Source organism: Melopsittacus undulatus, chromosome 7 (genome assembly GCF_012275295.1).
Source record: "Melopsittacus undulatus isolate bMelUnd1 chromosome 7, bMelUnd1.mat.Z, whole genome shotgun sequence".
In the NCBI taxonomy this organism is placed as follows: domain Eukaryota; kingdom Metazoa; phylum Chordata; class Aves; order Psittaciformes; family Psittaculidae; genus Melopsittacus; species Melopsittacus undulatus.
The window spans coordinates 57,505,899-57,533,835 of NC_047533.1; the positions used below are offsets into that span (position 1 = coordinate 57,505,899).

At 41.8% G+C, this 27,937-nt stretch overlaps 1 protein-coding gene across 1 annotated transcript in view; it reads right to left on the reverse strand.

Annotated features, from left to right (window-relative positions):
• ADGRL3 (adhesion G protein-coupled receptor L3) overlaps window positions 1-27,937 on the reverse strand; it is a 413,903-nt gene that overhangs the window by 36,922 nt on the left and 349,044 nt on the right. Inside the window, exons 16-19 of the mRNA XM_031048551.2 lie at window positions 19,665-19,874; window positions 18,945-19,165; window positions 11,516-11,582; window positions 10,029-10,120 (exon numbers count right to left, since the gene is read on the reverse strand). Of these exons, the coding sequence (XP_030904411.2) occupies window positions 10,029-10,120; window positions 11,516-11,582; window positions 18,945-19,165; window positions 19,665-19,874 (590 nt within the window). The remainder of the gene's footprint in view (window positions 1-10,028; window positions 10,121-11,515; window positions 11,583-18,944; window positions 19,166-19,664; window positions 19,875-27,937) is intronic.

The window sequence follows — 27,937 nt, forward strand, 5'->3', positions numbered from 1 at the left end:
ATTTAAGGCAAGAATTCACCTTTACACACAGATCGGTCTGAAAATGCTGCTGAACAAAGAAAGCCTGTTATCAAAAAGCAGCTATTCAGGTCTCATTTGAAAAGAATACTGGCTAGTAGCCCTACATTTTGCAAAGAGGGTTGTTCTGCTTTTTTTATATTTAAAAAAGTGTGGGGTTTGAGCCACGTTTTAGAGTAAAGCTAGGCCTTTAATAAAACTCTATAGCTAATCGACTTCAGAAGCTACCATTTTATTCAACCTTTTATGGTTTAACTTTATCTAACTTGAATTTATCATTCTTTTGATAACTAAAAGTATTTTCCCATCCCTCCAGCAGCAAGGAAAGGCTCAAGTAAGCACATGAACTTAGTGCTCAGGCCCCAAAATAACACAGTTTAGCTAGTAAGCAAAAATGCCACACTGAATACACAGGACCTTTAGTAGCCGTTATAGGTGATGAAACCCAAATAAAAATAGATGGATGATGTGCCCCCTCGAAAGCATTTGGAAAGACTCATGGAATTCATTTTAATATGGCACAAATAAAGCTGAGAGACAGACATTTCCTGCAGGCAAGCACAAGAGAGAGACAAAATAAAGCGTGCTATTGTGTCTCCCCACTGCCTGCCAATATAAGGCAGTGCGGATGTTTGTTTTCTTTTCCTTTTTTTTTTTTTAAAATTTCAAGGATTAGAAAAGATTGATTTATTGAACTGCTGAAAATCTACAGGAAGGAGGTGGAAAGTCCAGCACTCCCCTCCTAAAGCAAAAAGGTTCATCACTAATTAGTGAAGGAGCATCTTCATGGTGAGAAAAATCAATTGTAAGCAATAAAGGAGTGCTTAAGGGATTTTGCCTTTCCATTTTGTGACAGTTACCACCTTGATGGCATGAAGCCAAATGTATTCCTAATAGTCTTCCTTAGGCTGCTAGTATTTATCATGCACCTTTTCGAGCTATCATTTCCAAGTCTTAAGTTCTGACTCCTGCGCCATCTTTGACGGGAGGTGACCAGTCCCCTGGAGACCTCTGTAACAACTGTGGGAGGCAGCAGGCCTGTCACAGTTTCATTTGCAAGAAGAAACCTCTGGCTTTGCATGTCTTGGCTGGGGTCCTACCTCCAGCATAAGGGAAACTCTATAGATTGAAAGCCACTTTTGGATTCCACCAGTAGCTCTGAAAATTTTATTCAGATAAATGAGGCCAAGCCTTCCTTGGCCCTACGTGATGCCCAAGCCCAGGATTTGGGGCAACCTATGCCTGATTTTTTTTCTGCCAAAAGCAATTCCCCTCAACTCATCCAGGGAAGATATGGCCTTCTTTTTTTGAGATTTGTTCCTAATTATTGCAATTGGAAAGAGCAATTCTGCTAAGCTCATCCCATTTTCTGTAAGTAATTAATTACACTCAGAATTACTTACTCTATTTCCTTCCTCCTAAGTTTGCAAAGGCATGGCATGATTATTCAAGCCACACTGATGTGTAACCACATCAGTCTGATTGTTTCCACGTGATACGGAATCAGGAAAGTCTTTAGTCACATTTGTGTTACCCCAATAGCACCAGCAGGGCTTACTGGCAAAATACTTTAAATGTATGGCCTTTTAAAACAATAATAATGATTTATGGGATCACAGGAAGACCTTAGGTATTTAATGTCTTCCAGGATACTCTCACAAAGCAATAACGGCTGATTGATAGTTGGGGTTTTTTTAATGCAGAAAGGATGACACCTGTCAGTGGGAAGATTACTGCTTTATAATCACCATTCAACATTACCACAGCCATCGCAAACCCCATAGACAAACAAACAAAACCCAAAGCCAAAACAGTCAGATATTAACCAAACCCTTCTGTGAAAAATTCAAAGAGCAGAAGATTGCAACAAACAAAATCGGGTGCTGCCATCAACATCACTGGGTGAAAAAGGCACCCAGAAAGAAGTGCAATCTCTGATGTTTTTGCAGCATCAGGAGGGTTTCTGCCTCTGAGATGCTTACAAACTGCACTCTCACAAAATATAAATGTGCTGTATCTTTTCTTGGTAGGAAGCATGTAAGTAATTTTGTGCCAACTCCAGGTGATTTTTCTGGGTATGCTTTAGGCTTCCTGTTTAAAGTTTGTTCATGCAGAGATGCAGATGAAAGCTATACAGAAGCAGTAGCAATCTACCCAAGGACTAGGAAGCATGATGCTTTCTTACATAGGATCCAGGGAGGTGTTGAGCTGACCATCAGGCTTGTGAAGGCACGGTACTCTCTCTCAAAGTCGTATAAAACACAAAGATCACAGCCTGAGCTCTTGTACAAGGAAAGTGAGGCAGGCAGTTTCTAATGCCCAGCTCAGTACTCCATGGGTAATATCTGAACTTTGCACATGGGGAGATTTTCCAAGGGAGAGAAAAAGCTATTCCTCCCTTTCAGAAGTGCCCAGATTATTGGTCATCGTTGCAAAATACTCCTGTCAAATTTCCAGAGAACACACTGCCTTCATGTCCCAAGCAGCAATAAAACACACAATTTCTTATCCAAACCCAGCTAAATTTAGAAATTTATGCAGGCCCAGCTAAATGGCTAACCTGCTGCCTTGGCCTCTCTTTCTCTTCCCTAGGATGAGACTGTCCTTTCCTAAAGAGGGAATCCAGGGATGATTCCTTTCCAAAAGGCATCCCTGGATGTTGTTCCCAGAAGCCAGAGGAGTCCAAAACACTGCATATAACACAACTGGTGGGGAAGGAGAGAATTTCAACATCTTATTCTTGAACAGCCCACTCAGTCTTCCTATTTTGTTAGTAAGGCTGCATGAAAATCTTAACAGAAAGATCATTCGTTACCAGCACTGCTATTTTATTTAACATTATAAGTTATAGCTAATGGCCAGTCAGGATTTAAGGTAATTTTTAACAGAGGTTCAGTGTGGCTCCTGTAAGTGTTTGCATCCACTAGCTTTTGTTTCAAACCCTTTGTATCTCATCCTTTACATCTCTCTTGCCAACGCACACATGTCCTCAAAGCTTCAAGGGTGCACCTCCTCTTCCTGCTTGCTGCTCTGACGAAGGAGTCTGCACATTGGCACAGACCCTGAGCCTTTACTTTACCAGGAACTGAGAATCTAGAAGCCCAGGACTGGGCTTTCTGCACCCATATGCTGCACTGGACATGCTTCAAGAACTAGACCCCTTCATTGTACTATGCCCTTGCTGTGCACTCCCAGGCAACTTCAAACCCAGAAGTAATGAAGATTAAAGTGCTGCTGTTCTGCAAGTCAAGTCCCTAGGGTGAACCCAATGAAATATTCAATTCCAGACCCTCTGGCATCACAAACTATTTCCAACTTGCAGTGTCTTACTCTTAAGCAAAAAAAAAATTGGAAACCAACAGATGAGTTGAAATCCCACCAGAAAAAGATTAAATAATCCTTATTGTCTCCCTACTTTCACTTGTTTCTAAAATTACTATAATAAAGCACAAATTAATCTTCCTTTAGTACAAGGATACCTGTTACAAATTATTGTTCCCCATTGGTAATGTAAGCTTTTCCTACCAAAGAAGAAGAAATCTTGCATTTTCCAAAGTCTAACTCGTTCTTCACTGCTCCAAACCCAGGATGTTTACTTTTTCGGCATTTCAATCAGCTGAGTAAATAAAAGTAGACTGGTAAACCTCTGTTCCTGCCAGCACAATACTGCTGTGTTCAATCAAGGATTTAATTTAAGCATTTCCGCAGATGATTTCTGAAAGTTCTATTTAACCTTTGTTTTCAATTTTCTACCTAACTCTGAAGGTTTTTTATGACTTAAGAAACCCACAGGACTGAAACAACAAGCTTATCTGGGGGCTGGGATTAGTCACGTCTCTTTAAATAAGATACGTATGTTCAAGCAAGAAAATGAGCAGATAATCACTTACACCCATACAACATATGGGAAGAGTGGGATATGGCAATGGTTTGCAAAGGAGGCACGGTTTCAAAAAAGGCTTCTCAGTTTTGTGCCTGATCCTCCTTGTCCCTTGCCTTCCCCAGCCTAGGCCACACTCCCTAGAAGAGCCTGGGCTGGGCTTTGTGAAGTTTTATATAGTAATAATTAAAGTCTTTGTATTTGGTTTTGAGTTTTGGCTCTTAGGTTGCACATTCTCAGCTTTATTTCTGTAAGCCTGTGAGCAACAGACTCCTATGAAAAAAAAAAACACAAACCAAACATAAAAATGAAGGGAGAATGGTGTAAGTTTTGTTTCAAGTTAGAAACTTGAGAGAACATATACTTTCTAATTTATCCATTAAATCAAGGCCATGTGCCTTTAGCTCCAGACCACTTGTAGGTCCCAGCAAGAAGGGACCACTTATAAGTAGCAGCCAGCAAGCTGAGGAAGGCTCATTTTGGTCATCTAGGGATTGATTTATGAAGGCTGCAGTACAGGACATTTCTGCATCATCCCCATTAATGGGATTTCATTGTGTGTTCTTGTGAATCTGACCACAACACATAAACATGTTCTCTCCTGTGTGTTTGAAATTATATTTTTTCCAGGGAATTTCAGGTTTTTGATATAGTGCTTATTCTGTTGTTGTAGAAGAGGGCATGGGAGCATATTTCTACAAGAGGGAAGAAAGCTGCAACAAAACTACAGTGATTAATGCCAAGATTAAGCTATCTCGAGGCCTTTAATTGAGTGCCTCTTTAGCAACAAAAGGAGCTCCCAGCTAAGACTCTGGGTCTCCCTTTCTGAAAGAAAGAAAATTAGGTTTCCAAGATGGCTTTCCCGTGGGTTTCTATTGCACTGGATGAGCTTTTCCAACAAACCCAGGACTACAGCCCAACATGCTCCTTTCTGAAGCAGTCCCCAAGAGTCGTGATTTCTAAAGAGCATCCAGGTGGCCTGTGACACGAGCCAAGCTACACCCTGGCTAAAAGAATAATGCAATAAAATGGGATAAAAAGAGAAGCAAGCTGACAAAGACCTTTGCCTCCTGCCTTCTTTCTATTGGGTTCACAACTGCAGTTGGCAGCCACAGCCAAAATGTTGCCCTTCCAAAGTAAATAAAATAAAATCTCATTTCCGTATACTGCAGTGCAGAAGAATGTCGGGAAGTCTGGTCTGGCTGGGGGAAATGCTAACAGACCCCACCACAGTCAGACAGCACTTGGGCAAAGGGGATGGGTGCCCACAGGGACTTCAAAGGAATGGTTCTGTCTGTAAGGAAGAGAAAGGATGGCTTCTGGTCTCTGCTAGGAGAAATCACATTTCACCCTCTCCCCTCCAGCCATTTGAAGATGCCCTTTCTAACTTTAGGCACAGCAGCTGCTCGGCCCCATTAATGGATCCTTTCAATCTGCTTATAAGAATTGCCTGTTGTTAACTAAATAAGTGCTCTCCCCACCCAATTTTCTACCAGTTTTCCATGTAAGTAACTAATGTGTTCTACGTTGTGTACTATAACAGCGTACAGCAAAGACAGGACCTCAGATTTCAGTAGATATGGTGAAGAGCACACCTGGATTACAATCAGTTTAGCCCCTCTTTTTTTCCTTTTGCAAACATCAAAATGACACAAATGAACAGTATTTGAACATCTGCAGAGAAGCACTGCACTGTCACACCACACAAAGGCATTTGGGGAGGGGGTTCATCTGAAACCCTCCATTTTACACAGAGAATGGGGACTAAGCATCTGGAAACATATAGATGGTTTATCTTGCTGTAGCATCTGGCATGGGTTGGATGAAAACTTGGTGTGTAGGGACCACAAGCAGCCACAGTACATGCCTGACCACCCAGAAAGGAGTTGATGGATGGAAAACTGAAGAAGCATTTTGGACTATTCATATATAGATGTATTTTCCTTTGTCACATAAGGCTTCCTACAGGAATGTGAATATAAAAAAGATTCAGTGTAGTCCTGTCTAAGACAGTCTGAGACATTTCACACATCTAACATCTACCCAGCACAATGGAGAAGCGTGAAGGAGAGATTGAGCTGCTCAGCTTCTGAAATCACTCCACATGGCAGCAACCTCCGGTAAAACAGTCTCACAGCTGCTCTGAAGTATTCCAGCTAGTAAGGAACCCTTGCAAGTAGCCATCTGCTAGCAAGAGTGCATCAATACCACATTGATACGCCTATACTCTCCACCTCGTAGGCTACAGATGCAAACAGCACAGCAGGCTTTTGCCATCCAAAAAGCTTGTGTAGACCCTGGCTTGAAAGATCTGTCTTCCCTGCAAGCTTGTAAGAGCTGGGGGAATCAATACTCCAAAACGATGTCTTCTTGGTTACATTTGTTGACAGTTAATCAGTTTGTGCTCACAAACAATTCTGTGCACCCTCTGCATCCCTCTTATGCTCTCCTAGGCCATGAAAGAGATACAAGTGATGCGTGCAGAGCTACTAAAGGCTAAACAACGTTTCTCTCTGCTCACCTATATTTGCCAACCAGGCATGAAGAGATGAAAGAAATGATCAGAGTGGACGTCAAGCACCTGGAAATGGCCATTGGAAAGGCTGAAAAGGAAAATCTCCTCCTGTCCTGTGTTTATGGGAGGAATATGGGCACACACCACTCAAGAGGCAGCGATTTCAGCATCCTTGATGGGTAGCTTCATACTAAAGATATATTTAAAAGTCAGAAGAGATCCCCACCCTGACTGAACGCTTACAATTTCTTTTTTAATATATTGAAGGAAGAGAGAAACTGAACTTTTTCAGGGCCCTAGATAAAAGTATGGTACTTTTGGTGATGTACATGTTGTGAAATGGGAGCTAGTCTGCCCTCCCGGCATCAGCAGCAGGCACAGAAACTCTTGCATCTCCAAACATATCCCATGTACACAAGCTCATATCTTCTGTCCACATGCCTCCAAAGCAGGACAAGAGCATGAACCTCACTGTCAGCAGGAGCAAGCCACTGAATCAGCTCAATATCAACCTGCCAGACAAGGAGGATATTCTTGGTAAAGGGGAAGGACCCACCCTACTTTCTACTTGAAAGTGCTGGGCTATGCCTAGACAAGTTGGGTAAAGAATAAACCAGCTCTGTATGACAACATCCTCTTGCTCGGTAACCCCTGGGTAACCAGTGCCCCACTATGGAATGTCAGATTCTCCCATTCTGGCACAATAACCAGGGGCTGTTCCTGAAGGTTAGAGAAGTTAGTTTTACAGCTTTTCACAGTGCCTACAAACCTTTCAGCCACGCAGCATCTGGTTCAGGCACTGCCCTTTGAATGGCTTTTCTGTTGGTGCAGTAATTAAAGGTATCCCAGGTGACACCTGATCCCTTATCAAGTTCATTAATTTAAGTGGAGTTATTTGGTTCTCTATTTTCTATACTTCATAATGTATTTCTAACCTTTAAAGTGACATAGGCAAGCACCAGATTGCAGGGAAGCTTATTAACAGCCTATTAAAATATTTTATGGCCTTTATTTTTACATTGCCATAGGGAATCAAGTATTTTGCTGTTGTTGAACAGGCTCAGGATTTATGTTGCGAGAGCTTCACCACAGCCTAACACAGAACAGTGCTAGGAAATTAACTGGGAGAACAAATTCCCATTCAGCTCTCTGTGTGCCGTAAAACTGTCACATGCAGATGGCACCAAGGGGCCCTGCAATGCAGGCCCTTGGTTTGGTCCTTTAAATATAAACTGGTAAGACAAGATGCAAGGCTCTGGGACCATGCTGAGAGCCAGCAAAGGCAGCACATGTCTTGAGAAACAGACCTGGGTGTCTTTTCACCAACTGTATAGACCCGTGGAGGTAAGCTCAAAAGGACCTTGCTGTTCACCTGTGAAATAATGTGGTCTGTGGCTTTTTATTCTAGAGCTGCTGAACCTCATTCACATTTTGCAACTGAGTTAGAACCAATGCATTTGGAAGAAGACCAAGATCTTACATAGAACAAGACTACAATTTTACCCAAGAGAAGACTGCGATCTTACTGAAAAGGTTTCCAGAGACTGCAAGCCCCTCACATCCTTAGAAAAGCTCCCTCAAAGCTCCCTTATCTATTAAAGATATGTGCTTTCTCCTAGCTCAAGCATAACTGATACTGAGACAACACATACCTTGGATTTAGGCTGTTTAGGTACTCAGAAATTACAGTCAAGTCCCTTCTGAAATTATTGCTTTGATGAACTTCCTAGGGTGAGCTTGGGGTCTTCCTGAGTTTATATTATGTTTTTCTTATTTTTTCAAGCATAAAAAATCATTTGCAATGAAGCAACACAAATGGAAGGGTATCAGCAATCTACTTAGAAGTATTTAAATTGCTTGTGTTTTCAAAATGTTTTAATGAAGTCAAATCAGAAATAGACACTCATCTGCCAAAGGAGCTGTAAATTATTTCACAATGACATTAGAACTAATGTAACTAGCTGTATAAATTCCTGGCATTTAAAACAACAATTCTAGAGATTAACACAAGCAAGATTATACTGTAGGCAATTATTATTTCTGTGTTTAATTATGTGGGCTTTGTTGTTATCGTCACACCCTTCCCCAACACCCCCCCTTTTTTAATTTAAATGTCATACTGCAAAGCTTTCTAGACAGATTCTTGATGGGTAACCTTGCAAAAGGCTGTTCTCAGCAAGGAATCCCATAGCACTAACGCATGATGGGTAGTCACATTAATAAGTGTTATTAAATGTACCATTTCTTTAGCACTCATCCAAGACCAAATAAAAGACTATCATGCTGGCATCAGTACTGGACATCCAGGAGAGACTGCTCCTCCAATTTCATCTATTAGCTTATTTATGTCAGGAGAAACAGAGGCACACTGTAGAACAGCCTGACCACAACCTGGGCAAGGACAGGCATGGTGAACAAACACCCTGCAGCTCCCTGACCTCACTGAAGTCTCCTGTGCTTGTTCAGGCTCTGGTTCCCTTTCCCCCTCCAACCCTTGAAGAAGCAGCTACACTTAAGAAACTAACCCTTCACCCAAAGGCCCATGGCAGGCTGTGGCATGCCAGTGACACTGCCTGCTTTGCCTGCTGGGAAAAATTTAAGGGGGGGATGGTGTAATTTAAATTAAAGACACATCTGGAAGAGCAGCTCTGCTATAAGAACAATAACCCTGCTGAGAACTGCCTTGCAAGTCTGCAATTCAGTCATTGCAAAAGCTTGCTTGTTAGGCAGGCTCCCCCTGTGCCTCTTCAAAAGGAAAAGAAGGGAGAACCAACTTTCAACCATGTTGTACAATGTTCTTCTTTCCTGGGTGGGCAGTAAAGCACTGACTTCCAGCAATTTCCTCCTCCTGAAGTTCATTAGATGGTTTTATTAATTAGCAGGCTCCCCATCTTATCATGTGCTGCACCTGAAATCCCACTTGCATTTTTGAAGCGAGTAATTAAAGCCAGAGCACTTGAATAAACAGGCACTGTGGAGACTAATATTCTATCAATATAATGAAGTAGCTTGCTACACAGTAAGATGCCCAAGCTCAGATGTTTAGCAAGTCCAAGGGCAATACATGCCTTGCCTAGCAAGCACATCCGCTGATGTGGGCACCCCCAGGTAAACTCCCAGCAACTATATTGAAACTAATCAGATTCTGGGAGAATTTGGGTCATTAAATCTGTCAGGGGCCAAAACAAACAGAAAAGAAGTAAGGCTGCCACCCTCAGAGCACAGAGAAATAGTAATGATCAACAATTTCAACACCTTCCCTGTAAAGACTGAAATAATTAGCCAGTAATTATCAGGCAAAATTTCCTTTTACACAGAGGGACTAGGAGGTCACCTGCTTCAAGGACAGCAAATACAACTTTGCTTCCTTCATGGAAAATTGAATGGAAAATGCCACCACTGGCAGCCAAATCCCAATAAAAACAGTGCTTCATTATCAGCCATTTGTTGATACCTATTAAAAACCACTCTGTAGTGCCATAACAACACATATTGCTTCTGTTATCACTGCTGCCAGCAGATTTGGTTCCCTGTATGCTCCTCAGAAAGGAATAGGGGCATAAACAGCAGAAGACTGAAACAGGTAGAGAGAAAGAAAAAACCCCACCAACTTACTTTATATTGTCAAGACATCCAGATTCGGGTTTCAGTATGGCAGTATGATGAAACATTTTATAGAGAGCAATCCCGAGGAAGATGACATTAAGCTGCAATATGGAGGAAAGGAAAAAAAAAAACTGGTTACATGACACAACACAACATGATGGGGAGAAAGTCAGCATCTTCTCTGTAACAGATTAATCGCTGTAGGAAATTAGCTCTCACTACAGTTTTATAGCAACTGAATTACAGAAAATTGCCAAGCATTTTATAAGGTGAGCTGGCCTGTAGACTGCAGGACTGGTGATACCACAACATTATGAAAGCTGTGGTGCTGCATATGTTACTGATACGTGGCTGGTTCCAACATCAACTGTAGTGCTTCAAATGATGTTATGGACAATGAAAAATATTTGCTATAACTGCTTTTCTGTGTCTTAGAGACATACAGTTGTGAAAAGTCATTCCAATCATCTTGCTTAGCTAGTCTCATGGTAATGAAGCACAAAAGCATCTTTTTCTGTGAATATATGGGGTAACAGGGAAGTTGGGCAGGGAAATCATGACATCTGAAGATGCTTAGCACAATGCAAAGTTGAAAATTTAAAAGGAGAAAGAGTTTGATTTGTTCTGTAAAAGATGTGATGGTGTTTCAATGCCTCAGTGTTAAATAAGCCTGCCAGTTCTTGGAAAGGAGTTCCCCTAAAAGCCCAGGCCAGGGTTTGAGACATATCAGAAAGGGAAGATACCTTTTTATGAATGAATTGCTTAAGGGGAAAAAAATCCAACAGTTGCAGCTGGCGGCATTGCACCCCTCCTCCCACATCCTACACCCCCCCCTTATGTGGAAGCCTGCTGAAATAGCTCCCAGTTGCAGAAGAAGCAAGGACAATGTCTGCATTGACATGAGAATGCCTGGTTTGCTGTGTTAGCCAACCCGTAGTCTATCCAAAACAAAGGATGGTTTATTTAAGCCATATTGCAGCGATTAAAGTATAAGAAAACTCCAGCTGCCTCTAAGGTTGGGTTGTCTACCTTGTTGCTGTGTTAGCTGATACACTGGCAATATGCTAACCATGAAGTTAGATGAGCGTCAACTGCTGCCAGGAAGGAAAAAAACGATCAAACCTCTCTTCCAGTTTGGACTTTATTTAAATTCCCCCCAACCCAGATTTATTGTATGCTCAGTACGAAGCTTTGCTCTAGAATGCAAAAGCAGGGCAGTGAGTGGCATCAAAATAGTTTGGCAATTCTAAATGTCCAGCAGTAGAAACAAAACTGTGCAAAAGCCCGCTCTGAAGTTCCCTGGCCCATTTTGATCAAGTATTTTGCAATGCCAAGAGCCTCTCCTAATGAGGGTCTAATTGCTTGTGCCAGGTGGGGTCAAAGAAGAACATGCCTTTTTCAAATTAATCTGTGTAAATTAAAGATAAAGCGTAAAGGGACAGCAAAAGTTTTATTTCTTGACCTGAGAGATGGAGTAGTTAATTAGGAGTTCTTACCATAATTATCAAGGTCGCTGGTCCTATAAAGCTCCAAATGAAGTAGGTGTCAAGTCGGAGCCAACATCTGTAATGAAACACAGGGGAAAGAAGGCATTCAAGGACTGCACCCAGGACATACATCAAGAGTGAGAGAGTGACAGAGAAGAATGTGAGCAGCAAAACACGCCGGTGGGAGACAGGAAATATTACATTGCTTGTTCATTTAAATGCTGAATTATGTGCCCAGTTTCTGACAGCGCTATTGATGGAATAAGATAATTACCTCTGGAGGAAGCAGGGAGAAAATGGCACAAGGCATGGCTGCAAAGGCTTTGTGCATCTGTCAGAAAAAATACTTAGAACTGTGGGTTTTTTTAAGGAAGAGGTCTGATAAGGATCCATGGAGCTTCTTGCTTTATGCTCCTCTTTTCTCTCCAGCTCTGATGCAACACAAGCTGTCTGTCAACTGTCAAACAAGATGGCATTTCTCGAGCAAGCAGATCAGAGCAAATTTGGTGCAAATAGGAAGCACGATTTGGGTAACAGAAGGCTGAGGTTTAATTAGGTTCAGTAACTTCCCCTTTAGAGCATTTTATTTCTCTGAACCTCCGGAGCATTTTGTTTCCACTAATGTTTCGAGGGTTGCATATGGTCTGTGCTATCACATGAAGTTGATTCATGGCCTAAAACTAAATTATTAATCACTTAATTTCAACCGCATTTAATACTCCCCACATTTTTTAAGGCCCCTGGGAAATTACATTTCCATTCCTAGTTCATTGCAGGCGACAGGAAGATAAAATGGAAGTGACTGGTTACAAGACAGACGAATATAAATTCCAAGAAACTTTTGCACGATGTTTAAAATAATAATATCTTGTCGTGTTTGCAATGCTGCAAATCACAGCTCCATTTATACACAGAGGACTAAGAAAGCATAAAACCACTCATATTAAACATCAGATGGAATTTCAGAATTAGGCAAGAGGCAGGACCTGTATATATGAATTTATCATGGTGGATGAGATAGCAGTTCTCACAAATGTCAATTCTAGTATACAAGCTGATATTTTTTTTCCCCGTGCAATGGACTTTGCAACAGGCAGAAAGATCTGTGCCCCACAGAAGAGACCAGCCTGCCAAGAGAATAAAACGTGTCCTGAACCTCTCTGAACTGGGAGCAGCCAAGATATGAATGAATTAAAAAATGTAGAGAAAGCTTCTCACTTGCCTCCCTGACCATACAAATTTCAGGTCTCATCAGTGCTGGAGACCTATCAATCTATATCTAATAGTTGTGCCACTATTTGTCACAAGTTAAAATGCCACCACTTCCGCAGCCATCACTCCTGAACTGCCTCTGCAGCTGCTCATCCAAAATCATCATGTAACAGCATCGAAATCTTAATGCAAGAGGCAAACAGGCTTTCAGAGCAACTGCAGGGAAATCTTGTTTCCTCTTTGGCTGCTGAAGTTCAAGGTGATTCAGATGAAGCTGGTACTGGAACCACACAAGTGTCTAGAAGCTATTTGAGGCTGACCTACTATAGGAAAGGGTTTATGCGATCATGACATCTGTGTATCACCCATAATAACACCTGAAATGTTGCCCAATTGCAACTAGATTTTACAGAGGAATAGAGGTTTCAAGGGTAATAAAGCGCCTGCAAAAAGTCCTTCCCTCCATCCCTGAAAGAAGACACCTGCATAGCAGCAGTTCACACAGTTACATGGAATTTCAGACTTTATACCTCCCCCATTCCATAGGAAAAAAAAAAGTGTAATGAGTTCTTATGCCTTAGTTGACACTTATAAATCAGGGAATATCCAGACCCACAGCTTTTTTCTACTGATAAAAAGAGTGCTGATGTTTGGGAGAGGACTCAGAGGTGGGGTTTTGTTTGTTTGTTTGTTTGTGGTTTTTAATTAAAATAAATCAAACTTTTTTCCAGTTTAACTTCCAAAACATCCCCTGCCCATACTTTCACAGGTGTCAGGAGCAGAGTGTATTTTAATTGCCAAGCAACTTGGTTTTCCTTCAGCACGAAGAGTGAGCCAGCTCTTGGAAAGCCCAGGGAAGAGGAAAGACATAAACTTACTCTTTACTCCTTAAAGCATGACGGCCAGCCATATGGTCACATCTGATGCAGCTGTTTCTGAATGCATATAGATTGGGATACAGGGAAAATCAGTGAAAACTGAAATACAGCATGAGGGAAAAGCTGTGCTGGGCTGAGCAAAAGAAGCGTGAAGCAACTGGTTTCCTTCTCAGACAGCTAAATGGATAAAATTTTCCACCCCATTCCCTTAAGAAACCTCTTTGGTTTTGAAGCACAATTCAGTGGCAAGAGATGGATGCTCTGGATGGGAAACAGTGGAGGAACCAGGTCCTGCCCTCGGAATAAGCAGGGGACAGGCACAGAGCAAAAGGTCCCCTTCCAACAAGAGATGGCTTCATCTAAGGAAAAGTAGAGCTTGCAAAAAATGGAGAAAACTTTTTTTTTCATCCTCTGCACACTTTAAAGAATGTGATGTCATTACTGTTTGAATAGAAAAATTACCTTTCCATAAAACTCATCTATGAGGGTCTTAGGTGAGTAAACGAAAGCTGCAGGACTGCCTCTAGTCCTCAGAAGGACTTAATAAAAGCTGGGTTTTGTGGTCATCAGGGAGACAACTTTGAACCCATTTAAGTCATACCTCATTAAAAATACAAACTAAGACCAAAACATCAAAACACAGGCATCTCACCAATTTCGTTGAGGAGCTGTAAATTGCTAATCAGACAAGTGCCACACTGAGCTTTTCTTCCCTTAAAAGACAAAAAACCACATGCACAATGAGCTGCATAAATGAGCTTCTCAAAACAAGGAAGCAATCAGGCAACTCACTTCCCAAAGTTGCTAATCTTGGGCTGAGTTACTTCTGACCCCCCATGCACAGCTGCACTGTGAACATGGACTTACCACATTACAAGTTCAGACTCTGCTGCCATTAAGCAAACGAGGTGCTTCAGGGCAGAGTGGATTATCTGGAAATCTGCGGGTGAAGGGTATGCTGTTCAAAACCCCATTGCTTCTTCCCAGAGAAGAAGCATATTCAGTGCTCATAACAAGCTCCATGGTGCTGCTTTCCTTTACTTTTTAATTTCCTCTTCCACAGTGACAAGTTGCCATATTCACCTAAAGCTTTCCTCAAGTAATAAAGACTACAAAGGGTTTACTCTATTTTCTGCATGAAGAGAAATCAAATACTAAACTATCCCTGGTGTGCATTAAATATAACCAATAAACAATCATTAGCTGCCATTGGACCGTAAAATTTGAAGACCCCTAAACACATCATGCTGTTCATGGGAGCTCAGCGGTTTGTTTCACATGGCTATGCAGCCTCCTTGTCTGGGTGCTGTAATGGGATATGTATGCACAATGCCTTTCAAGGGTGCAATACAGTTTCTGCTTTAAGCAGTCCAGCATCTACATTACTCATGCTTCCTCCTCCAAATACCCGGCACAAATACTGCAAATAAAACAAGTTCAGTGGAGCCACCCAAGACAGACCATATTGTTAGAAGCTATTTTCCAAGCAACATTAACATGCATAAAATGTCGGCAGCTGGCTGATGGACTTGGAGGCTGTGCGCATTCACCAGGCTTTCATTTTGCTTTCTGACAGCTGGATTGCTTACCATGTATATCTTGCTTTATAGCATACCAAAAGGGCAGAGGGGGGGAGAAACAATAAAGAGATTCCTGTCACGATGAATTTGATCACCAGTGGATGAATATACCTATGTTTTCTAAAATATATGGAGCCATTCAAAGCATAGATGCTTTCCTCTGAGATTTGTAAGAGGAACCAATATGAATCCCTGGACAGTACAGGAATATGGAATGGATTCTTGCTGTAGATTTTGGGTAGTCTGCTACTTGAGTGAGTACTTTCAAAGGGAGGCTGCTAAAACCTTAATCCAGCTTTTACTGAATTTTAGACACAAGTTATTTCCAGACACTAACAACAACTGCAAATGCTATTTCCCCTCTGCATTTCACAGCACTGCTCACCGCAGTGCTTGACGTCAGATCCGGCTAGGAGATTGATGGATTTGGTTAACACACAGGACTAGACAAGTGTAACTGCCTAAAACTGCAATTCTAGTATCTTCTTTTTTTTTTTTTTTTTTTCAGCAAAACTTGAGATGTTGTAATTTAAGACTCAGTATCTGAAGACCTGGCCTGTAGGAAATGGTCACTGGAAAGTTCACATGAGCATTGACAGAATTACTTAGGCAGTGTTGGGGGACCACACTGTTTACAGTGGGACTTTCTGCTTTTCACCCTTACTTTAGAAATTACAACCAGAAGAAGGTGAGATGAAAAATTTCTAATTTATTTTGGGGGAAAGGTCCAAACAGTTTGCTCACATGAACAGTCCATACTGGCCTGAATGGGATGATATATTAATGGAATCACTATACTACTATTTGGTTATAAAAGGAAATTAGTCACCTAATATGAGTGGTTTGAACTGTTCTTAAACAAAAAGTAGTAAAAGGAAAAGGATCAATTCAATCATTGCAATATTTAAGTGTAAGAGAGTATCTTTACTGTACAGCTACTCCAAAATGCCGAGTACTAGGATGCGATGCTTCAGAAAATCACAAGCACCAAGTAAAGAGCAAAGAAACAGACAGAGGAACAGCTGCCTGTTCCTGGCTATGTAGTCTGGACATGTGTTACAGAAGGGTTGGATTTAAAAGGAAAATGAAATCAAGAAAACCTACATTGGGTGTCTAAGCAAATCATTCTGAGATGTATGAATGGTGGCATCAAATGCCAGGCAAAAAACAAATAACACTAACATCTCCATAAGTCCTGCTTAAACAAATGCAATAAATAATGGAGGAAGGCAAGTAATATATTCCAGAGGATGTTTTACAAAACCCGGCAAAACCAAGCAACTTCTTGCAATCAAATTATGTATGCCTGGCATATAGTTCACTACAAATTCTAATCAGTTCTACCCTTCTAATAACATTACACAGAAAAATACATCATCATCCATCAACCAGATGGAGCATGATAGTTATACAAAACATATTGTATGTTTTTTATTTTCCACTAGAGGAACGTGATAAAATTTTACACTCTGGAATTAGAGATTATAAATAAATATTTTCGGTTCTGCAAATCTCTGTAAATATTTATCTGCAAAGTATTATATATACATGTTTAATAATGAAAAATACTACTTTATGCTGTGGGGAGGGAAAGATTTTACTGGCACAGACATGAGACTGCTCTCTCCTCAATACAAAGATAGCAAAGTTTTGCTGTTTTCCTCCAGCAAATTTCAGCCAAACTTTCTGCCTCTATCTCCCATACAATGGAAACATTTAGATACCCAAAGCCTGATAGTAAAAGGCAGTGTATCCCACGGAATATGTTTATTTTGCTATGCTTCAGAAAGGTCCACATATTCATTTAACAGGAACAGAAACATTTCAGCAATGCTAAGCTGCCATGATGCTTTGCAGGAGCTGTGGTTAGGTGTGGTGTGCTCCCACTCTCTACAGCCACCTGCTGTGTGCCACTATCTCCCACAACCTACACTGGTATGTCAGCTGTCCATGCAGAGCATCAAGAGGGACTCTGCAAAGATGAGGGTGGATGCAAATCAGCTGCTGTCTCATGTCCAAAGTAATACCCTGGACTTGTGGATGTCCTTTTACTACAAGAGAATGAAGTAAGACTTTTTCAACACCCAACAGTTACAGCACACTGGAAGGGAATGCAGTTAGTGCTAACTTTCATTGCAAACTAGCTGCAATGATGGCTTTTCTTGGTAGGCAGCCCAAAACATTAAGAGAGAAGTCAAAAATCACTCTGGTGCTACAAGCCCTGCAACGGTAACATCGGAGGAGTTACAGGGTAAGCAGTATGGAAAGAAGCCACTAAACCATCAGACTGTGAACCAGACAGCTGTGGACACAGCTCCAAATCTGCAAGAGCGCTCTATCTGGATTTCCAGGGAGCTGGACTCATGGTTCTTCAGCTGTAACATGTTTAAGGCCTAGTGCGCCCCACACAGGACACTGTGAAAAGATAGGTCTTCCACAGAAACGCCACTCTAAGAATAAATTTCTCTAAAGGTATAAGGCAGGATGTTTCAAGATCTGATTCAATGGGAGCCTATATATGGCTCAAGAGGGGATGTGAATGAAAGAGTTGGTTGGGTCAGAAAGCAGGCAGCAGCTGATGGAAACAGTCTTCTCCAAGAACTGTAATCAGCTGTTGTGTTACTTTTCCTTTGCCCCTTAAGCCTGTCAAAGTCAGTGAAACTACTTTGTATAAATTAGTAGAGATTCTTGAAAACTTACTGCCTTTAACTGTGTGTGCCATTTCCTTTCCACAAACTGTGACATTTATACAAATTCAGGTTGGTGTTCACCTACTCATGGGAGGAACATGAGGCAAATATCCAGCTGGGATGCAAGCCTACCAGCTGGCATGGTAATGGGTCATGCATAGTTCCACTGCTCTACAGATCTGCTTGTGCAAGGAATCAGGTTGATATATATCAATAAGGTTTCAGGCAAAAATTTTGCAGTTGAATTTAAGAGAATATCAACTAGTGCCATGGCCTGACTCAACGTATGCTAAAAAAGATCTTTAAAAACGCCACCAGCTCATTGCTATCTATGCCTTCAGATTGTGCCCTTAATTCAATCAAAATGACAGGGGAAAGACAGCCCAACAACAGAAAGAGGAAAAAAAGAAGAATAACCCCCCCCCCCCCACTGTTATAAAAACGTAAATAAAACACATTGTTAGTGCTATTGTAACAAAGCTGGCAAAGAAAATCAAAGGCTTGATTTTCACTGTGTTTTCCATTAGACAGTGTTGCATGATCATCTGAGCTGTGCTTTGATACCAGCTTCAGCAATGTTGAAAACATTTAAGAGTATTCATAATGATAAATGATGTAGCTCTTCCAATTTGCAAAGAGTCTAATGCACTCCACGGTCACCACCTGCTTTGTGTGCAGGCTCTGTTAATTTGACACAACACTTGAAAAAAGAGGAAGAAGAAAGCAATGTTTCATACTCCAAATGAAAAATACTCTTTGGTTAGAGAAGAAGGATGACCTTGGTAATACAGTACCAAACTGAGACTTAGGACAGCCACCTCTGCTGATTTTATGCAATGATGTGATAAAAATTTCCCCAACTGACATCCCCAAGAAAATACCTTTGTAAATCATTTCATAATGAGGAATTTGTCCTCTATTATCATGGAGTGTGTTAGAGACACAAAGATAAAGCAAGGCATGCCTCCTGGCTGAGCTGTCTGCACAAGCTTCCTTTGTCTGTCAGGTCTCTGGGCTCTTTGCTTTCCTTTGTCAAACCCACTCCCATCTCTCCTGACAAGTGCCAAATCCCACTCACACTTTGTCTGTGCCATAGCTCCTGTAGTCCACCGCTGCTGATACAGCCACAATCAGTGCAGGCATGCCATAGCCAACCAAATAGAAATACTTCCTCCGTGAGTGTTCACTCTCAAAAACCTCCACGAGCATGATGTAGAGCTGCACCCCCTCCAGGAACATCCAGGTGAAAGCTGCCAGGAAGAAGAAGTGCAGGAGGGCAGCAAAGACGGCACAGGCAATCTGCATGCGGATTGAAAAGAGCAAGGGAAGGTGTTTGTACCATGCTGAATTAATGCAACAGTCAGGATTACTCTTACCAGGAAGTTTAATGAGGGAGTTCTTCTCCAAAGAAAGAACTCTTTTTTTTTCACTTGGAAAATGTTCGTGAACTACTTTAAAACAGACACATCTCTGCATTTATAAATTATATTCTAAGATAGAAAGGCATTTATGTACACAATCTGGCAAATAAAAATGTAAAGATGTACATAGTATAAATGCACTTTTGCAACTTGCTTATTAAACATAAAACCTATTTTACAAATAATGCACATACAGCCTCTGGAATAATAGTAGGCACCAGTATATGACTCCCCATTAACAAACAGGGGCCCAACCCTTTGAGAAGTCATGTATTGAATTAAGGCAGTGCTGGAATACATCTCACTGCATGGTCAAACATCCCATATGCACTGAAATGAGAGCCTGTGGCAGGAGCAGAAAGTGCTTTGCCTCTTACCGGTTGGTCAGTCCGGTTAATGCCAATGAGGAAGAGGAGTTCTGCCACAAAGAGGCTGATGCACAAGTTTTTGTGAATCGTGTTGCGATCACTCTGCAGTCCACGGAAGAAGCAGAAGGTGAAGATGCAGATCAGGAGGCAGACCAGGGACAGCAGGATGCCAACCCATGTGATGAAGTCCAGGAGCAGGTCATGGACTGCATCGCTGTGCTGGAAATAAAACAAACAAACAAACCATCAGCTGCATGCTGCGTGACTTCTAATCCATCCCAGACAGAGAGTGAGGGTTTGTCTGGGGCCCTTTCCCAAATATACGTATACACTCACCAAACTATGGCACAGGGGTCCAGTAGCAAAAAGACTAAATGGACCTACACTTGAATCCTGCATCAAGAAAGCCGCAACCTGAAACACAGACTTGAAAGTGTCTGGCAAGCTGCAGGTGCTCTGAACAGGCTCGGACCCAAAAATATCATAGAAACAACTATGCTGCTGTTGAAAATACCAAGATGTCACAGATAGCCTTGTGTGCAGCTCCATCTTTAGCAAACATAGTAAGGAGTGTGCACACATAGGATAAAGAATCATGGAACACTGTGATTCCAGTGTAAAAATGTTTCATGCTAACAACATCGTGCAGATTAGAACCACAAGTCCATTACAACCATTTACCAGCAGTGAAAAAAGACTCTCTTTAAATGTTCACAGAGACATATAAGCTTAGAGCCTTTGGACAGAAAAAGATCACTTAAATGTCTTGAGGTTTTTTGTGTTTTGTTTTGGTTTGTTTTTTCCACTAGGGAAGGCAAAAGAAAGTTTAATTTTTCTTTTTCAAACCTAGAGCTATATTTTAAAACTCCTGGGAAGTCAGCCTGATCTCTGGAATGCTACCCAGAAAAAAAAAAGACAGACCTTTTAACATTAATTTCCTTTTAAATGGTAATAGAATGAAGATTTTAAGACAGCCTTGAAAGTGAGATTCCCTGTGATGAACTTGTAATATGGTTTTACCCCAAAGCCATGCAAATATAGCCACTGCAGTGGCAACATCAAGCAATCCAGCAACAAAGTTTTGCGAGGGGCAGCATAGGTGTGCTTTAGCTCTGCTGATAAAACACCACTGGATTGCTCCTGGGCTTACACTGCACATCTCTCCCAGAAAAGAAGAGGGGGTCCTGGGACCCTGACACCAATGGTATCCCACCTCTTTATTCCTTATTCAAGCTGCAAAGCTTGCCCATAACCCTCCATGTTTCCACCAGATGCAGTGAAATTAGAGATATAATTACTTATTAAATGTAAATGAGAAATGAGAAATACATGGTGATATGTGAGATGGCTGCTCAGAGCTAAGCAGTTAAGAGTCAGTGAGCTGAGGAAAAGATTGGCTGGAAATCTCCGGGGGCTTTTCAAATAGACTGGACAGGCTTGAAACCCAGCTTTGTGGTCTTCCAGGCCATGCTATAAGTGGTATTCACATTCCTCTCCACCTCTGGCAGTTTGATGACTTGAGCATTATGTAGGCTGGCAAATACAATAGTGCCACACTTCAAAAAGCCAGGAAAAACTGGAAACATTTTCCTCCTTGTGGGAGAAAAGCTTATGACAGATGGAGGAAAAAGGTGATTAATTTATCCATTTTATTTGCCTGCTTGCCAATGATAAAGCCACATCAAATGTCAGGCCTTTCCTGATATACACTCTGCTATGTCAGCACCTGCGAGAAACAGCTCAAATCTTTCAGCTCTTTGGCTTTATCAGCATGAGTGATAGGCATCAAATAATAATGAAAGATGGGGAGTGACTTTGCACTCCATCTCTTCCATGCTGGAAGTTTTCTCTCCAGGGAGACTTGGAGGTGGAGAGATGAGGGCTCTTTTCCTCAACTGCTCTTGCAGCTCTTCCTGAGTATTTCAAATACCTAAGGAACTAGGGGTCACAAGGCCAACAGAGAGGCAAGAAATCATTGTGTGCTTACTGTAGATCATGACAGAAATGCCTGTTCTAGCCAGCTCCTTCAGCATCACCCAGAAAACTGAGAAGAGGAAGCACACGTCATTTTCCTGGCAGCCGCACATCTGTGTCATTCCAGCTCATCCATCCCTCTTAACTCAGTGCAAAAATATGTTAATGCAAACCTTGCACCTTGCAAATCATTCATTCTTTTGTCTGACGCTGCTGGGGAACAGCAGGAGAACATCTCCCTGAACAACCCTGCCAGCTCACCTGATTAGGTCACCCTGACAGGCTGAAGTGACCAAAAGCTCTTGGGCTGGGTGATTCAGGCAAGGCAGTTAATGTGAGTGGATGCAAGCGGAAAGAAACCAGGCAGACTTTGGCCATATGGATGCATCCCATCCAGATGTGGCCAACAGCACAGATTCATCTACCCCAAACTAAAGTTAGCTTGGCACAGGGAAAGCTTTCTGAGGCCTTATTCCCCTACATGAAATGAAGCTCACAAGTCTCAGCTCCTGTAATATATCCCTGCTGACTTGAAGACACAACAGCGGAATTAGGGGTGGTTTTGCTCTGGGAGAGGTATCCTGCCATCTAGGTTCATGGTCTTCCTCAGGGAAAGACCATTTGCCCATGAAGCTCACCATGCTTAGAAAGAAACACAGTCTTCACTACTGTATTATTATTCATTCTTACTACTCCTCTTTTTAATATTAATTGCAATGATAATACTTATTTTATGTACATAATACCCATCCCTGGGGTGCTGGGAAACAACCATAAAAACAACTCTCTAATTACAACCTCCCTCCCAAAACTCAACAAACTCACAAAAGAACAAACAAAACAGAATAATAACAATAAACTGGGAACAAGAGCAATTTAAAAAACACCTCAGGGGAAAAATATGAATTTGTAGCTTTTCTAGTAAAGTCCAAGACTTTTCTACTAAAGTCCAAGGATTTCAAAGGCTGAGTGTGCTCCATCCTGTTTGGTATGCCTTATTTCAGTTGCCACAGCAGAGAGGATGGCTCAGAGAGGAGTTGATAAACACCGGCATTCTTCCCATGGCAGTGCCAGCTGTCCCCAGGCCAGGCACATCCAGAGCTTTAACACCAAGTCCATCAAAAGGGAATTCGCCTGTTGGTGAAGACTGAAGCTACACTGCCATAGGCCACAAAGCAGAATATTATGGGAAAAGGAGGAACTGTGGTAATCACTTTTCAATGCCGTGAGATTATCCTTGCCATCACCTGGTTGCCATGTGTCAAACAAGGGAGCAGTGTACCTGGTTTACACGGTTGGTATATTCCAGGGTCAAGTACGAAAATAAAACATTTCATACCTGAGTTGCAAACTCCAAGTCTGGTCCCCCATCTGCAGAGACATGCAAGAGGTGCATATTCCTTACCCTGACCAGTACTGTTCAAGCACTCCCTAAGGATAAAATAACTGATGCACATACTAGCAATACCCTTCCAGCACCCTGCAAGCCCTAGGGTCCCTAAGGCACACAAAATACATCTGAAACTACCAGTGTATTGATAACAGTCAAACCTTGCTTCTTCATAATCTCCCCAAACATCTGGGCAACTAGAAGAGCCCATGGGAGATACCAGACATCAGTCTAAGGAACAATTTCCTGACAGCATCAATCAAACACCTCTCTGTCCAAAATCACCGTGGCTGTCAAGACCATGACATGTCATGATCTTGTCATGACCATTCTTGTCATGGTCGAGAATGCAAGCCAATGAGTTTTGTTACCACTAAGTTACCCTAGCTTTAGAGATAAACTGACATGTAGATTACTTGCAGCATACGAATGACTTACTGAGTAATTGAAAGAAAGAATCCACTTCAATGGATGGATTTCTGTATAAAATATCTTTTACATTTATGATTTAGGCATGAGACTGACTCCAAAGCCCAGTTAAAGATTTCTCCGGCTCTGGAAAAAAAGCCCTACTTTTGCTTCAGTGAGGCCAAGAGCTGCAGGAGGACAGCACCGATGGAAACCTGTGCAGGAGAACTTATGGGAGCCCTGGTCACAACTGCAGCAGGGTGGGCAGGCAGCCTAGATATTATTTGGGCTGAGAAAATCAATGAGCAGCTCTGTCAGTGCCTGTAAACCAGAGCAGAGCTAATAAAAACAAATCCCAGGGAATGTCAGCTTATGACAGAATGGCTTTCCCTGAGATGAACAACCATTTCCTTCCTTATTAAAAACATCAGTAGAAGAAAACAGCAGCCAAACCGAGCTGCCAGCAGCATAGGACTTTTGCCTAATCTGTCCCTCCAGGAACGGAAAGAGTAGTATGTTTGGGAGTGAAAGAATAAGCTAGCAGTAAATAAAAACACAGTGCCATCAACTAGCTCAGATATGACCATTCAGTGCCTGGTGGGAGCTGGCAGTGTGCTGTGCTGGGCAGAGACCCAAGTGGGACACGTTTGAACTCCTGCATGTTGCTGATTCTACTTCTTAGATTTGTAGCTATCTGGGGCCATGCAGGCTCCCTCTGCCCTTTTCCCCCCAACTGCTGTTTTTGAGAGAGGATTACTGCAACAATCTGGCTGCAATGCTTCATGGCTAATTGCAAAGGGCTACTTAAGAGGTAAATGTTTTTGCAGATATGCCAACATCAGCTGGACTACAGGGACCAGGAAGAAACCCCAAGGGCTCCTACAAAGTGTCTGGGCTGGCCGTGGCTATGCAGGCATGTCAGGTTTTGAGGGGGTTTTCTCTTCACTGTGGTCAAGAGGGTTGGGGAGATCACTGCTTTAGCACTCATCATCTCCCTCTTCTCAAGGATTCACTAAGGGAAGCAGGCAGCTCTGCTACACAGCTGACACAGCACCTACAGATCTGGTACATTTCCCTTCTCTGCTCTGCAAAGGTGATTCTATCATAAAGGGAGCTTAATTCCCACATGAAGCTGTTTCAGCCACACCTGAAGAGTCTGCAACATCACATTCTTCAAACTATGACCATTTGATATAAGGCTTAGATCCTGAGCATTCCTGCAAAGTGGTTTAACCACCTTTTCTCTCCTTGCCTTAGTCTTCAAAGCTGTCCTCTTAGTCTGTGCAGGTCACACAGACCAATTTCTTCCTCCTCTGTCTTTGTTAGCAAGATGAAGGACTCCTAGCAGAACCCTTTCTCTCAAGCTTCTCCCCTAAATGCAACAGCCTTCCAGTGACTGTTAAAAGAGCAGCCAGCATAAGCCACAGAAATTTACATAGGCAAAATAAAGTGGTATGGGGGTAGGTGCGCACAGAGAAATAGGTACAGACCTTACCTTGCTATGTCTCACAAACTCTGCGCTAGTGTGTAGAGTTTGTAACACATAGTGAGGTGAGGGCATGTAGCAAGAGCCCAGCATTTCTCTCGTAATCACCAATACCCAAGTATACCACTGCAAATGAGATGTAGTTGAGGACAGATTCAGCTGTGGACAAGAGGAAAGGCTCGGGACAATAACTGCATCAATCATCCTGCCCTCCTGTGCTGGCTGGATTTAACAAGGCAGCGCAGCTCTTCTTACTCATAAGGCATCTCCGACCCAAGAAATGAGCTATGGCAGCTGTGCAAAACTCAGTGTAGACATCTACCCAGCCAAGCTGCCAGCTTGTTAATTTGAGTTCCGGGAAAAAATCTGGTCACAGCATTGTCAGTTTCTGCTGTCGCATGGATGGTTTTACCCAGCCTGGTGCCAGGAGACAGCTGGTACATTGGCTCCACCACACCATGGCCTCCACCTTCACTTTGGTTCTCACACTCACCCTGCTGTCAGCCAGAAAGGAAAAGGGTAACAACAAGACATAGGGCAAGGCTAAGCGCTTGCAATGGGAGCTACTTGAATTGTTCATTTTGGGGCAGAGGATCAGAAAATACTACCAGGTGATGCTGTCCCCATGGTCTGTGGCACAGCTCCTTATTGTGCAACTAGATCTGGCTTGCTGTTTGGAGAATTGAAAAGGGCAATGCTAAGCAAACATGTACCCTTTAGACTAGGGGGAAAGAACGGGCTCAGAGTACATCTTTCTGAAGCCAGGCTCTAGATGTTTTCAGGTTGGACACCCAAAAGTCTCCACCTGAGAAGATCTGGGTCAATGCTTTGAGAAACATACATACAAGGACCAGCAAGACATCCAGCCTTGCAGAGCTAGCAACAGTATGACACAACTGGGCTCAACCCAAATCAGCGTGTGTCAGACTAAGGGTGGGCAAGTCAAGGAAATCCCATGAGTGACTTCCTGCCCACCTAGACAAAAAGCTTAAGCACTGCTATCAGGCACAACACTGAATCAACCTTTGTAATGGTTTAAGCCAAGCCGGTAACTCAGAACCTTGTAGGCATAGATTACTTGACCTAATAGGTATATTTGACCTAAGGTATAATTATTAAATGTGCTGTTTACAACTCTTTATTCTTGGAGTTTATAAAATCTCATATTTCTGTTCCTAACACAAGCTCCAATACTGCTGTATTTTGAATTTTAAAATCTGATTAAAAACAAGCACATTTAATAACTTTTACGCTGAATTAAAATAGCTCTTATTAAAACCACGTTAGAATAAGTTACTTTCTGCAATGTGCAATGTATCCCTTTTTTGTTTGTTTTTGTTTTTTGTTTGTTTGGTTGGTTGTTTTTTTTTTAGTGTTAACCCCTTTGATGGCACAAAACAATTTGTCTTCCAAAATTCATTACATAGCAGTTTCAGTAATTTCATTCTGCAGTTAGGGTGGTTTTGCAGTCCTGCACCCACTTCTGGTTTCATTCACTATTGGTCAATCCCACAGTGCTAATATATGGATAAGCCAGCACTGCAATAGCTTCAGCTTGCCCTTTATATCTGAAATGGCTGTATTGCTTTAGGCAACAGACCATTGCATTCCATTTAGACTTCATATATTTTTATTCCTTTCTCACCTTACTTTGCCTTATGTTTCCATTCCCCAAATAATTAGCTAGGTGTAATGTGTTTATGGTATAGAATAACATCTGAAAGCTTCCAGTTAATTGCTACAGTTAAAACACACACACAGCCCCTCCTTGTTTTACTTATTTATTTTTAAAAGAAGAGTAAGCTCTGGCATTCACTACATACTGATAAGCAACATTTACCTACCCTGAGGTACCTTTGCTTATTGTGTTTTGGATGATTTTTTTTAATTGTGTTTTTCCCACCAGCTCTGAGCTTGTTTTTTGGTTGAGTATTTTGCCGCATGGTACATTTAAGATGCATCTGCTATAACTAATACGATGTAAAGAGCAAGCTTATATGAAAAACAGCTTACAAATTTAGAATAATTCTGCAGCAATTACATAGGTAGAAAGGCTTATTTAAGAATGGCTTTGTCCCATGGCATGGAAACCATTATATTTTTATAGCATTTAAGGATCTTACCTAAGATCCTCCTGATTCAAACAATAAATAGATATTTAACATAGACCCCATCTATGTTAAATATACCTCATAATTTAACAAAATATCTGTAAGATCATAATAATTTTCCTATAACACAAGCCAAACAAACTTCTTAGCTGAACAGTGATTTGTTTCTGAGTCTTAAAATTTGTTTCCAAAGAGAGGTTCTCATTTTCCCTTGTAAATTGTCCAAAAGGACAACAAATGCTGCAGTTCTGTAATGAAGGCCAGCCCTTGCCAGGAAGATGCATAAGCAAGATCCAGCTCACAGGTCATTATGGTTCTGCTGTCTTCTTCCCATGCTAACTGGGGTTCTGACAGCAGCCAAAGGGATACCTGTGGATGCAGGTTCATTGTTTTTCCCAACACCTATACATCCTGCCCATTTGCACAGCAGGCTCTTTATCTTGGGCACCATTATTTACACTACGGAAATACATAACTGAATAGGAAACTCTAGGCCCAACTAATTTAAACAGGCAGGAAGCATATTCAAATTAAAATCTCCTCCTCTTAACACTGGCATTGAACCCAGAAAATTCTACTCTTGAAGCACACCAATAAATCCCTGCCACCATGGTAAGCTAATGTCATTTTCTGCCCCTCTGGACAAAGACATCAGAGCCAGATGACCATCAATCACCTCCTCAGCAGTGCTACCTTCCATCTCCACCTTGCCAAAAACGTTCTGCTAATAATTAATAAAAATCCCAGCCTGTAACATACAGAGCAGCCACCAGAGTCCCCTCCAAAGAATACAGTCTTTGCCATCCTACCAAGGAGGGAGATCATTCATGACCAGATGTGACACTTGTCAAATTGGTCCTGGCTTTTGATTAAGAAGCAGGACACCAATGTCTACTTCTGACAATGCCTGGTG